Raw genomic sequence first — 13,452 nt, 5'->3', positions numbered from 1 at the left:
CACTTTGCATACCACAAGCCTCTCAAACTTCACTGTAGCCACGGGAACTATGCTTTGCAACAGTTCTCACTCAGTTTTGTTGGTACACCTTCCCACATCACCATGTCAGAGTCCACATGGCAATAGGAGGCTTTAAAAAATAAGCCATCTCTGCAGACCTCAACACTCTCAGGAAAGCACACTGGGATCTTGTTCACTAATGAACAGACCATAACCATTTCAGCAAAGCAGTAGCTGATTTTCAGGTATCCTGCCACACAGTATGCTTTATCAGTCTGAATATTTGTATTTCCTTATACAAAGAATCCACAAAAGGAACAACCGGAAGACATCACCACAGACACCCACTAAAAATAAAATAATAAATACTCTGTGTGGTTGATCTTGATCCCCAGTTTTGAATCTGCAGCACAATGCAGCACACAACAGTTGCTAAACAGAGCCACACTCTTGTGAAGGGTAGTGCCATCATCAGTATTTCAGCTGAGAGACATGAGAGCCAGAATAACCTTGTGAACATTCACGTGATGAACAGAGATCAGAAGCCCTTGCTTTCTTACCAAATTACAGAGGCTTGCAAGATTTCTTGCAACAAGTGAGTGAAATTCCTCCAAGGCAATCACAGATAACCCAAGCTCTTGAAAGACTGTACACCTAACAAACATTCAGACTACCTCTACCCCTCCCTCAAATTAAAAATCTCAGTTGTCAGAAAATGTTGCATTCCTGAGGAGGATCACTGAGGAGGATCAGAACCCCAAAGAAAAAGGCTTGTTTTCAATGTGAAATGAATGCAACTGCTTTTCAAAACATTTTCCCAGTCACAGTCTCAGGAGTCCCTGCCATGAAAGACCCCTGCAGTAAGGCACCGTAACTCAATAAAGCATGTTTTGAAATCATCAACCAACAAAACTTCATGAGAATGAGATAGTCTCCTACAGTACTTACTTCACTTAAAATGTTTTATGGAGATTCTTGCGTGTTTAGGTATTTTTGAACTTGAAATTTCACCTCTAAAAATTTATGCCATGTCAACTCTAAGAGGGAGTCATAGATTTGGTTTTTCACATTCCTATTTCTTGGTGCTCTTCTGTAGCAATAGTACATATTTTGCCACCGAAACATTACTTTCTGGCAGTTTCTAACATTTGGCCTAATGTTCCCAAAAGAGACTCTAAATATTTTGGCTGGCTATATTACTGACACACCAAATAAGCATTAAAAAATATTTTTACAACAGCTTATAGAGAAGCTGGAAGAGGAAGATGGAACAACAAAACAACTAAAGGCTTCTGAACCCAACATCAAAGAAGCCAATAGACTTTTGAACAGCAAGTGTTTGATACTCAGTAATAATCCCATTACACCACGAGTCATGTCACATTGGTGAACAGAAGTGCTCAAAATTGTTATTACCAAACATGCAAATGCTACAGGCAAGGTGAGGAGTTCAACACTTGAGATGACTGCAGACTACACAAGCAGAATTCCAAGCAGCATGTTTGTGCCAGAGGTAAAATATTTAACCAGTGCTATTCAGAGCACTGAAGGTGATTAATCAACAACAAAAGACAACAACAACAATATCATGTTCAAGACAGAAAATTCAAGGTGGCATTTTGTCCTCTTGGTGGCTGAAAGTTTCAAGGTATATTGAAGCCAGTGCTTGTTGAGTTACCATCCTTTTCACAGCCAAGACAGCCACAAGACAGTAAGGTGGTCCATTCCAAATTGAATATCTACATTGTTTTGGTTTTTTTGACTTTACCTGGGTAACTACTGAATGAGACACGGCTGGTGCTGGTGTATGGATCAACTATATTGAAGTTCCAATGCTTATATATTCTCAGTGTGGCTGCATAAGTAAACCAGCTGGAATGGGCAAAATATATATTCTCATATCCAGGCAGAACCTGGAAAACAGAAGCAGAAAGATGAATAATTTCAGACCCCACAGTATTCTGCATTTTTTCTACTTGATAGAAACTAGGAGAACTACTTGATTTAAGTAGTTTGATTAATTGCATTGTTGAAGAAAGAGCAGATTCTTTTGTTTTTAACTGTGTACTATATGAATTTCTGAAACCTCTGGAAACAATTCTTGCCGACGCGTTATGTTCAAAATAAAACACCTTGGGGTTATTTGGGATACCTGCATCACATGGTATGTTTTTTCTCCCCAGTTTCATTTTGAATATTTGTATTCACACATTCAGATCAGATCTTTGCAAACATATCCAACATGAATTTAAAACATGCTGTTTCTGTGATAATTCCCCTAGTTCACTTTGAGGTGAAGTACAGAAGCACTTACAAATGCAAGTAAATTCAGTTTGAAAAGGTAAATATATATATTGATAGTACATCTCTTCAAAATATTTCCCTGGTTCTATGATCTGTTGTTAGCTCAGAAACCTCTTGCTGTAGGCAAATGCTTCAATTAATGTTTCTCAATTTAAGATGAATATTGTTGCTCTGCAATACATGGAGCCTCCAGATGCTGCTTAAATCCTTAATAATTTTAACTGAAAAATGTAATTGCCACCATGATGCATCAGTCACTTATCTTAAAAATGTGGGAGATTTTTCTGTCATCATCCCATTGGAAAGACATTCAAGGGCATCACTGACTATTAACAGAAAACATTACCCACTTGCACCCATTTGTTTTTATGTTAGCACCGTCCTTTAGTTTAAGTAATCTTTTTCCTTTTCTCCCTGTTTGCCCAATGTATTTGTATTCACTCACAATACCCCTTTTCAGACTTCACTTCTCTAGGTGAAATGAGTTACTCTCTTCCAGTCTCCTCTCCATGGTAGTACCTCATTCCCTAGTAATTCTAGCAGCTTTTCACCATCCATCTCTGTGGTTTTGGTTTGGTCTTTTCCCTCCCCTTGAACACAAGTGAGAAAAACTGGATTCAAAATCCTACGGAGGCACAAATGTCAACTGCATAAATGCAACTTGATCATTGACAGAAGTCTCTTCATGCATATGCAACACGAACAGGGAAGACTCCAGAAATGTACACTCATGGCACTGCAAATCAACAGAGTCACTGGAGATTAAGTTCTGGTGCTCACCTTGATCAGTGCAGAGCAGTGTCCCATGTCCCACTGGTATCTCCCATGGCCTCCTGGCTCCACATCGCATTGTCCACCCCGTGCAGAATAATCAAATAATGCAGGAATAAGGTCCAACAGGTCTCCAACTGCATTCAGAAACTGGACATCAAAGTTGCTCAGTGGCTGAGGAAAGAAGAAGAGAAAAAATGCTTTGAGACAGAAAAGCATCAAGACAACTTCAGTGGTTAGAATTTTTCTTTTGCTCCCAAAGGAAGCTCTTGTATGGTCTATGAAATGCCTACTGACAAGGCCCAGATGCTCACACTCAGTATGGCCCCAGGCACTGAGGAAACTTTCAGGGTCTGGTCCTTGTGGTGGCATTACCAATGCTATGATTTCTGAGGCAAAAAGGAAGACATAACTGTAGCTTATGAAACCTTAGTGTGTGTTTGCAAGCAGCATACCCATCAGTCTGCTGTTACTGGTACACTGAGCTAAGATTTAATTTTTTTTGTTTATCTAGATGTCTTTGAAGAGTCTTCCACTAATGCTCTTGGGAGCTCTCAGATTTTTATAAACACTGCAATTTAAGACATCCTCAGGACTGACGAGGAAGAAACGAATGAGGGAAACAATGTTAACAATACCAGTCAAACTAGCTGAAAAAGGTAAGTCAGTCAAAAGGCACTCTGCTATGTGCTTTTGAAAACTCCACATGGTTGGAGCTATCCAGGGTTAACAGGGTTAACTACACTCAGCTGGTTCTGCAACACACTCTTTAGAACCTCCTCTTACTTTGCCTCATCAAAATAAGAGCTTAATAGTGGTTTAACCTCAACCTTCAAATACCGTTTTCTAAATCTTTCCTGTTCTTGATTTCACCATGCCTTTACTTAAGGCAAGGCTTAAGGAAAAGGAGTCAGAACACACATCACTTTAGGGCTGTGAATAGTAATTTTATAATGCCACAGAACCATATGGCAAAGAAACACATTGCTTGCAATATAAATCACTGTTACTAAACCATATAGCTGACCTCTCTACAACCCCAATGAAGGGGGACAAGGAAAAATTAAAGAGCATCAAATCCATTTACTTTTTGTTCAGAAGGCTGAATTCTGTGTTATCCATCTGCTGTTTTGGCAGAGAGAATAACCAACAGGAAAACCAGAAATAATGTAAACACCAGTCCATGTATCCCATGGGAAGGAATTAAACCTTCCCACAATGCTTACAAAGACAAGCAAGAGAAATAAGCCATTCTGACAACTAAACCCATTTGTGGCAGAAGGCCCCAACAGGGGCTATAGTCTGAGGAAGAAATCCAAAACAAACTTTCATGTATGTCACATTGCTTTAGTTCACCATGTTTTTGCTGTAGGATCCAAACAGGAAGCAACATCAAGAGACATGTCTTTGGATAGTTTTAAGCAACTTAGAGGTACGAATCAGTTACAAACCAGTCACAACTTCTATTTCATTGGAAACCATGTAGAGAGACTTGGCACTGTTTAAGCACCATTTTTCCCCATCCAGCTGCACTGAAAACCCACCACAAAATAAGAAAAAGCCATTTTCCAATGTCTGATTCACATGGGCATCCCTGTACAGTACCACCAGGAAGGGAGCAAACTGGCTTGCATATCAGATTGCTAAGCTAGCCCCAAGACATTTTAATTGTACTTAACATCCATTTGCTACCACTCCATATTCTCCTTTGTAAAATCTGCCTTCACTGTAGGATCTTCAGGCAGCTACATTGATACTGCTACAGCATCAGTCAGAATTGCCTGTGTATTTTTTAAGTTTCACACTTCTATGCTTTCTTACTTTCTTAACTTCTGTAACTATTAGGAAGTCCATTCAAATTAGAACAAAAGTGCCAAGCAATGAAGCTTTCATTGGGCACGGAAAGGTGCTCAGTGAGCAGGAGGAAAGACCCACTCAAACAAAGCATAGGTTATGCAAATTCCTAAGGCACTGGGTGAGATTAGGCTGCCAGCTGCCAAAGCCAGCCAAAGTATCAGAGATGAAAAAGACGGACTAGGTTGTTAAGCACCCCCTAGGCTTCTGTTTTCATTCCCTTTTTGAGGGTCAAGCCAATTTCACTTCAGTTTACTTCCAAAAATTCATTATTCTCTTTTAATAAACCTGGTTTTGTGTTTAAAACTGTCTGATGTGACATCACATAAGCACAGTGCTTCTCTGGAGCCTCAATAAAACAATGTATTCAAACAGAAGACACAGGAATCTGCACTGCAAGACAAATCTGGGAATTTCAGGAGTGGTCTGAGGCATCTGCCACAACAAGGCTGAGAACCCTATTTTTGGAAAAACTACAGCTGATGTCCAGGATACATAGAGAAATCTTCTCTGTGAGGAGTAAATCAGTGTCCACTAGCAAGAATTAGACCCAAAAAACTGCATCATAACAAGTGCATGATATAGGGTATATTACAGTTTTTTGTAATCGCCTTCTCTCATCTCACACAGCAATGCCAGGAAAACTCCTTATATACATGGTTTACATCCTGAAGAAGAATGAATAAACTAAACTGACAAGCAGAGAGGTGGTAAAGCCACAGCAAAAGTCCTTTTGCTACAATGTGTGGCTCCTCTAGGTACTGTCCTGAACAGCAAAACAAAAAATCAATTTGAGTTTGAGTTACATCACAAGTAGGGAGAAATAAACTTACAAAGGGCAGCAGAAAGGACAGAACCAGCCTTAAAGCCTTCTTTACACGGGACATTAAAATAGGCAAGTTATTCTGTAACAATTGTTTTCCAGTAACTTTTCCAAGCCTGAGCACTCTCAGTACAAAATAAGGAAGTACAAATAGGGAGTTATCCTGGAGTCATTCTAGTATTTAAAACCCTGACACCTCCTTATTCAAGAGTAATATCCCTGCATAGACAAGCCCAAGATTAATCACAGCGTTGGTAGAGCATTAGGCAAATGAAAAGGCTTTATGTTCTTTGAGTGCCCCTCCCTCAGAAATTGTCTTGACAAAAGGGTTGGGTTTGTTTACTGGATATAAAATGTTGCTAAACCAGATGGAACAATGTTACACTTTAAGATGAAGATGTATTCAAATTTTGACATCACTCTTAATGATACCTGTAAATATCAAATTCAAAATACAGAAGTTTACAATGTACATTGCCTTCATGCAGGTCTTAATGGAAGCACCTACCCAAAATAGTCCTCAGGAGGACAGACTCCATGCAATAAAAACACCAAAGTTTAGAACAAGATGCTACAAAGCATTTGCTTCATAAAGAATAAAAAAAAAAATACTAGTACTGATATCAAACCATTCAAAGTCCAAATTTTCTTTCTGCAACAAGGCTCAGTTACTAGTGGCAGACACAACGGTTCTACAATATTCAAGTGAAGCAGATCTGAAGTTTAGGGGAAAGCAGAAAACCAGAACACTTCAGAGTGACTTGTGTGCACATAATCCAACTCTCACTTAAGAAGTATCTGGATCTGGTTTCAAACTACCATCCATAGCAGCAGACAACAGAAAGACCTGTCACGTGGCTTCCTCAAAGTGCACATCAACTAATCCACCAAACGTAAAACTCCAACCACTTGCAAGTTTGAAAAGGTTATGTGTAGTGCTGATGAGTAAACTTGAAACATGAAATGTGTAAAATTAAAAGCAGATTAGCCATGAAACAGCTTGTTTCCATTCTCCTGAAAAGGAAACAGTTCTATACAACTTTGCCCAGTGCTCAGTGTTACAATCCACAGACTCTGCAAACATAGCTCCTTTTCTTCATCCCCTTTATCTCTTTTAGCCTTTTCTTGCCAACCAAACAACTTCTCAGTGTTCAGGAGAGCATTTTGTCCACGTATGATCATTCATGCTGCAGGGGAACATAAGAACTTCAAAACCCATCTCCTCCTCCCCTTCTCTTTCTCACGTCTCTGGTATTTTGGAAGGGGAAAAGCTTCCCAGCCTTTCTTCTACAGCATTTATTCTTATTTTAAGCTTAAGACAGTGGGAACAATTGCCCTCTACATATAGAGAATAATCAGTTGAATTCAGAAGTCACACAGCTTTCCCAACAGCAAGTAGAACATCAGAACATCACGCAACAAAACAAAGACTGTCACATGTTGGGTCTTGGCTTGATTTTGTTTGGGTTTTGGGGGGTTTCTTTTGTTTTGTTTGGGTGTGGGTAAAAAAAGGAAAAGAAAAACAGCAAATTCACACAGCAGGTATTTTTAGTATTTCTGATGTTCATTACCATCATGAATTCAAACTACTGAACTAGTAGAGATCAAAAGATCAACTTGCTCCCGATGATGATAATCCAAAGACAATAAACACATGGAAAGGATTTTTTTTTCAATTAAACAAAACAGTATCTACCAAAGGAAAGAGGTAAGAAGAGACTTTCAAAGCACTAAGGAAAACGTGCAATAGGAATGAGATTTGTTTTTAAAAACATGCAGAATTTGTTACAGAGACTTTCAGTAAGAAATGTCTTTGATTGTTTTATTTTAAGGTGAGAACTGAGTAACAGAAAAGTAAATACTTGGTGCTGGAGTTGTTGTCCAAAAAAATATCAAAACAATTGGGTTAATTGAACCAAAGTACAATACTTAAAAATAAGAAAAAAATCATCAATTAGGTGGATTTATTTACCTATCTTTGGATGGTGGATTTCTCTAATCCCAAGGAATAAGGAAGATACTGGTGGTGGTTTTGCTTGTTTGTTTGGTTTCTGAGTTTAGTTGGGGCTTTTAAGTGCTAATAGTTTACAGAAGCTGGGCTGATTCTCAGATAAATGCATGTGTCAAAGCCTGGAACTTTGCATCTGCACCTGTTTTTATTACCCATGTAAGCTCAGAGCGATAGTCTTCCAGCTCTGCTTCCTGAAGGAGATCCTAACAGCAGTTAAGTATGTGTACACAGTTGTAGCCTAATCTCCCAAAAGTACTTAAGAAGTATCATGGTATCCAACAAAATGAACTTCCTGTACTTTTACAGAACTGTCAGGTATCATTTTGATGCCAAGGAAAACCAAGGACCTAGCTGCAAGAGCAGCTGTCCAAAACGTACTCAAAGGTAAGGACTGATGCTAACTTACTGGCTGTGGCAAAGAGAGGAAACAGCAGCACCACTGCAAGTAAGAAATACACACAAGGTGAACATTTCTGCTTTGAATAAAAGTATATGCATCTCAACATCGGTAATAATGTCCAAAGCTAAAATTGTGACTGGCATGGAAAACAGCCAAAATTAATCCCACCAATTGCTGCAAGCACATTTGAGAAAAGAAAAAAAAAAAAAAAATTTCCTGCATATAATTCAAGAATGGAGGACACAAATATTTCTGCCTGAACCACATATCTAAACTTTCACTAAATGCACCATTTTTTTACAGACATGCCGGGGAGATCTCTAAAAACAGGATAAAAATTATTCAGACACTTCAGAGGTCAGTGCTTCTTAGTATCAAATGCACAGTTAAATAAGCAAGCATCAGGGAACACACCGTGCAGGCAGGACATGCCTATTACAAAGAAATAACTCCGACACAAACCAGCACTTTTCCCTTCCCCCCACATGAATCTAAAAGATTCTGAAGCAGCAAAAAAAACCAACAACCTGGTGAGCTTGACAGGGCTCTTCAGATACAGGAGTTATGAAAGGCAATTAGTGTGCTCTTTTCCTAGAAAGTCAAGGTTTCTAGTGTTTTCCCCTACAAACTCAAGTCCCTCAAGATGGATTACTATTATGAACACATTTCTTTTTTTCCAGTTTGAGCTGGCTCCCCATTCATGAAAGCCCCAAAGTGACTTCTATACAAGAAAGATGTACACTTTACTAAAATGCAATTGTTTATAATTCAGGACTTCCAACTTCTCAAAATTCTTGGTATGGTTAACCCAGGTAAAACAGTCAACTACAATTATTCAAGTCCTTCCTCTCACACTGAAAAGCCTATTAGGTATTAGACCTTTGGACAGCATTATAATTGCCATACCTCTACTGGAGTTAAAGGAGTTCTGCTATTATACAAGCTGACGATCTGGAATACAATTCTAATTGCAATTGAAGAAAAATTAGAAAAACAAACAAAAAAACAAAAAAAAAAGGCAACGAAACCACCACCAAACAAAACCCCCAAACCTATTCCATCTGACCTGCCACAGACCATATCTTTTGTAACCATAAATTTTTGAGACTTAAAGACAGAAAAGGAGAAGTCATTTAGTAAAGTAAAACATACACTAAAACAGAAAGGCTTTTAAGATTTGAAATCTAATGCTTGGAAATAAGAATGAAAGCTTTAATGCATTCCCTACATGCTGATTCATGCTGTTACAGGCACTCTTTATACCTAAAGGGTCATTTGCTTAATAACAATTGTAAAGTGACACCAACGAGCACTTCAGAAGTGTCTGTCCTTCCAACATTCACAGGGATGCAAAAGCCACCCCCAACATAATCAGCACGCGAATGTCCAGGGTTCCAAGTCCCTTATGAAGAATCTGTGGTTACATGACCTGAATGCTCAGTCACAGTATCTACACTGAAGAGTCACTAAAGATTTTGCAGAATGGCATGCAGAATGAGTACTTGCTACTAAGTATCCTACTTTTGTTTTTTATTTTTAGAAAGCAGATCCCCTTCTCTCATGTTTGTCCACTGACATCCCAGCCCCAGCTACTGAAAAAGAGGTGCAGTAGTCTTACTGTTCGCTTATGAAGTTTAGCCCACTCGAGGGCTCCCATGTACAGACCATCCAACTGTGCAATAATATAGCCAGCATGTCTCCAAAATGGGTCATCCTTATTATTTCTGATTTGTTGTCTTGTCCATTGATCTTGCTTCCTGCAGAGGAACAAACAGGTTGGGGTTTTCTTGGGTTTTTTTGAGTATAATTGATAATGCAGGGAAGGGACAAATACATTATGACCCAGATGGTCCAGTTTTACTAGAGATTTGAGGCAAATCATGCTTTGGAAATCCTGAAGATATAAACATTATATCCTCCAAGTGTAAATGTTCAGACTTAGGCAAAATACCCTACAATCATGTGCCTCTACCAGATTTTAGTGTCAAAGAAAGAGTTGGACTCCCTGTTTGTGGGGGACTTTGCTATAGCAGATCTAGCATTCCCATACAGTCAGTAAAGGGAAACAAGCATTTGATAGGTCAGATGAACCATTCCCTTTTAAATGCCTATTTAAGACTAAAAATAGATTGACATTTGAAGAGCCTCCTTCTCTCCCCCAGGTTCAAGTGCAATGAAGGCTTTCTGCTGGTAGTGCTCAAATGCTGCCTGAGAACCACGTCTATGCTCCTCTGAGTAACAGGTGGGAGGCCAAACAACTGTACCCTGTGCCAGATCCAGTCAAGAGCCAAATCACCCAGGTTTAGAGCATGAGGCAAGACAAGTTGAACAGACCCTAGGGTAAGAGCCAGCAACATTGTAAGGATGTCTCAGAATTTGCTTTTGCTATGCACAAAGGGCCACAAAAGAACCACAGGAAATGAGGACTAGATGCTGGCCTCTTCCATCCTCCTGTATCTATCCATTCAGCACTATGTAAAGTAGCAAAATAGGACAAACCTGTAAAGGAAACAAACTCTTCCAGCAGTATATGAGTGATAAAACCAACCAGAGTTAGCTTTCTAGAAGCAACAAGATGCAAGAAGTATGTCCAAGGAAATAGGGATGTGATCAGAGCATTTAGGGCTAAGGACTTCCAAGATAACACAGCAACCCACATTGCAAAACTGCTATGAAGTAAAGCAGTAATGCAGGAGTTGAGGATAGAGGCAATAGAAAAACAATACAAGGCCACCTAGTATTGTCCCCCTTCATCCAACAATGCATCTTGGGAAATACAGCTGCCATGCTGTGTCTTTCTAGAAAAAAACACATACACATTGATACGGTAGCTATCCCACTTCTCTCCCTAGGAAGTGCAGAGCAATGCTGAATAATGATAGCAAGGGAGCACTAAGATTTTTTGTTCTATTTTTTGGATAAGCTAAAACCAATCAACTTTATACATGCACACCAATAACAGAATTAGTCAGATATATAACCCCTTATGGAAAGGGCAAGACAAGGCAAAGACGGAAAAAACCAGTCCCCATAAGTGACCATTTCACAAAAGTATTTGTGATGGAAAAAACCACAGGTCTAAGGAGATTAAAATAATTGGTAATCACAGCTGAGTTTCCCAGTACCTGACCTGGTTCTTCTCCTACTTCTAGTTTCCCCACCAGTGTAGCTGCACTATTCAAGCAGAATTACTTTTGATTTTTACAGCTAAAGAGAAAAGTGAATCAGGACTTTTGTGATTATAACAGAATTTATATTAGTAGTAGAATAAAATATTAACCTAACAGAAGAAGGAAAGGATACACAATGCTAAAAAGATTAAGGTGCCAGGAGACCGCCATTCAGTGTGACATTGAAAATATCAGCTTTTCAAAAAAATAGTTTTACTAGAATGACCTTCAGAATTCATTGACATTATCCACGCCCTCCGGCGGCAACGGTTTTAAACATTTCTTTGAAACAATCAGAATTAGGGAAGGGTATATGCACTTCTTCGTGTATATTTAGAATTTCTTTTAATAATAATGGCATTCAATCAGACGGAAGGGAAGCATACATTTTCCTCAGCCCATAAGGAAGAGAATAAAAAAAGCTTGAAAATTCTGTCATCCTCCAACCCCAAGTCTTAACTGATTTATTTTTAGCAAATAAATACATACCCCATAAAATTCTGAACTCCACTTCGAATGGTGGGAGTCTTAATTAGCTGTGGATACATATTTGCAGCATGGTCATACATCTGCCTGAAAGAACAAGAGTAACAGGAGTTATTCCTCTGCATCTTCTATTTACCAACCAGTTAATCAACATGCCTTGACAGACAAGCAACACAGTACACAAAGTAAGCTTTTCCTACTCACAGAAAATACTCCAGTGCATGACAAATAGCAAAAGTAACACAAAAGGATTGTTAAAAGTTGACTTAAAATAAATTACTTTGCTAATGCCTACTCAAACTGCTGCACAATGGAAAGAAGACAAGCAAGAATGAGACTGAACTACTTCACAGCAAAATTTCACATTCAGGGAATATGTGTAGGCCAGAAGCATCTTGAAAGCATTAGCACATTCATTTAAGCACAACAAAAATAGTTTTCTGGAGAGCTATTCTATTCGGAATCAAAAAACCCACAGAGGTGAAGGTAATATTATTTGCTGATTCAGTTAATCTCACTCTTCAGAGAGAGAATTTCAGCATATCTAGCAGGTTTTACTTGCCATTAACCATGTTCCTTTCTGCTTAAGCTAAATATCTCCATTTCTAAGTGTGTGTAAGATGATCCTACATGTTACCACAGGAACTCCCACTCATGGCAGCCCTAAATAGATTCAGCTTTTACGGAGACCAAAATTCTTGTGATTTTTCCTGTTGTTGAATTCAGTTAGCTGTTTTATCCACATTAACTATTAGAAACAGAAGTTCAAAGGGTTTTGTTGCTTGGTTGGTTAGGGCTTTCTTGTTTGTTTTCTTGAAGTGAAGTTCTGCAAGATGAAATCAACTGTCAGAAATGATCACAAGCCCAAAATTCAAGTCACCCTTCCATTTTAGGTGAAATGTAACTGTCTGATCCAAGCCAAAACAAAACTTCAACATTTCTTGATGTGAGTCAAACTCAACCAACATTTTTTTCAGTCGCTGATTAAATTTTTTAAAACAAAGGGACATCAGCAGAGAATTGTTTCTCTGAGGTCTGGAGCTGAGAGATAGAATTACATCAGTCATCAGTACACTTATCTCCTACCAAGCGCTGAGAGAAAGAAAACAGCACTGAGAAACAGATACTAGCCTCAAGGAAAGCACATGCCAGCAGAACAGAATTCCTATAGTGAAACTTATGAGGGCAGCTTTCTCCAGGAGGGATGCAGACAGGAGTTCTTCCCAGTTTCCCACAGGGCATAATTAGAGAATGTAAACAGATGATGGAACGGTTTGCTGATGATTAAAGAATCATTCACTGACCTTCTCCCCTCTTTCTGTCCCACTCCCAGACAACTGAATGAACTTGATACCATGATCCTGCTGCTTCTTATCTCAGCTCTGGTACCATTCTGACAATCAAATCCAATTGTCTCACACATTCAGGCATAATACTAACCCAGCAAAAATGTGGTTTATTTTTATTTGTAGTTTGAATTAGGTTGTGGAAGGGAGGTGCTGGGACAAGTGGGGAGCATTCAACAGCTTTGCACCATTACATTTTTCACAAAACTGCAGCTCCAGCACTAATTTTAGTTCTAGAGCTTCCTGTCTCCCATGTAACTCAAGACTACAAAAATAATAATCATAAC

General features: G+C 38.9%; 1 protein-coding gene across 1 annotated transcript in view; it reads right to left on the bottom strand.

Annotated features, from left to right (window-relative positions):
* PLBD1 (phospholipase B domain containing 1) overlaps positions 1 to 13,452 on the bottom strand; it is a 39,673-nt gene that overhangs the window by 13,747 nt on the left and 12,474 nt on the right. The window contains exons 3-6 of the mRNA XM_032107051.1: positions 11,823 to 11,906; positions 9,782 to 9,920; positions 3,085 to 3,249; positions 1,769 to 1,913 (exon numbers count right to left, since the gene is read on the bottom strand). Of these exons, the coding sequence (XP_031962942.1) occupies positions 1,769 to 1,913; positions 3,085 to 3,249; positions 9,782 to 9,920; positions 11,823 to 11,906 (533 nt within the window). The remainder of the gene's footprint in view (positions 1 to 1,768; positions 1,914 to 3,084; positions 3,250 to 9,781; positions 9,921 to 11,822; positions 11,907 to 13,452) is intronic.

Source organism: Corvus moneduloides, chromosome 4 (assembly GCF_009650955.1).
Source record: "Corvus moneduloides isolate bCorMon1 chromosome 4, bCorMon1.pri, whole genome shotgun sequence".
In the NCBI taxonomy this organism is placed as follows: domain Eukaryota; kingdom Metazoa; phylum Chordata; class Aves; order Passeriformes; family Corvidae; genus Corvus; species Corvus moneduloides.
This window is presented reverse-complemented; position numbering and strand designations above follow the sequence as displayed.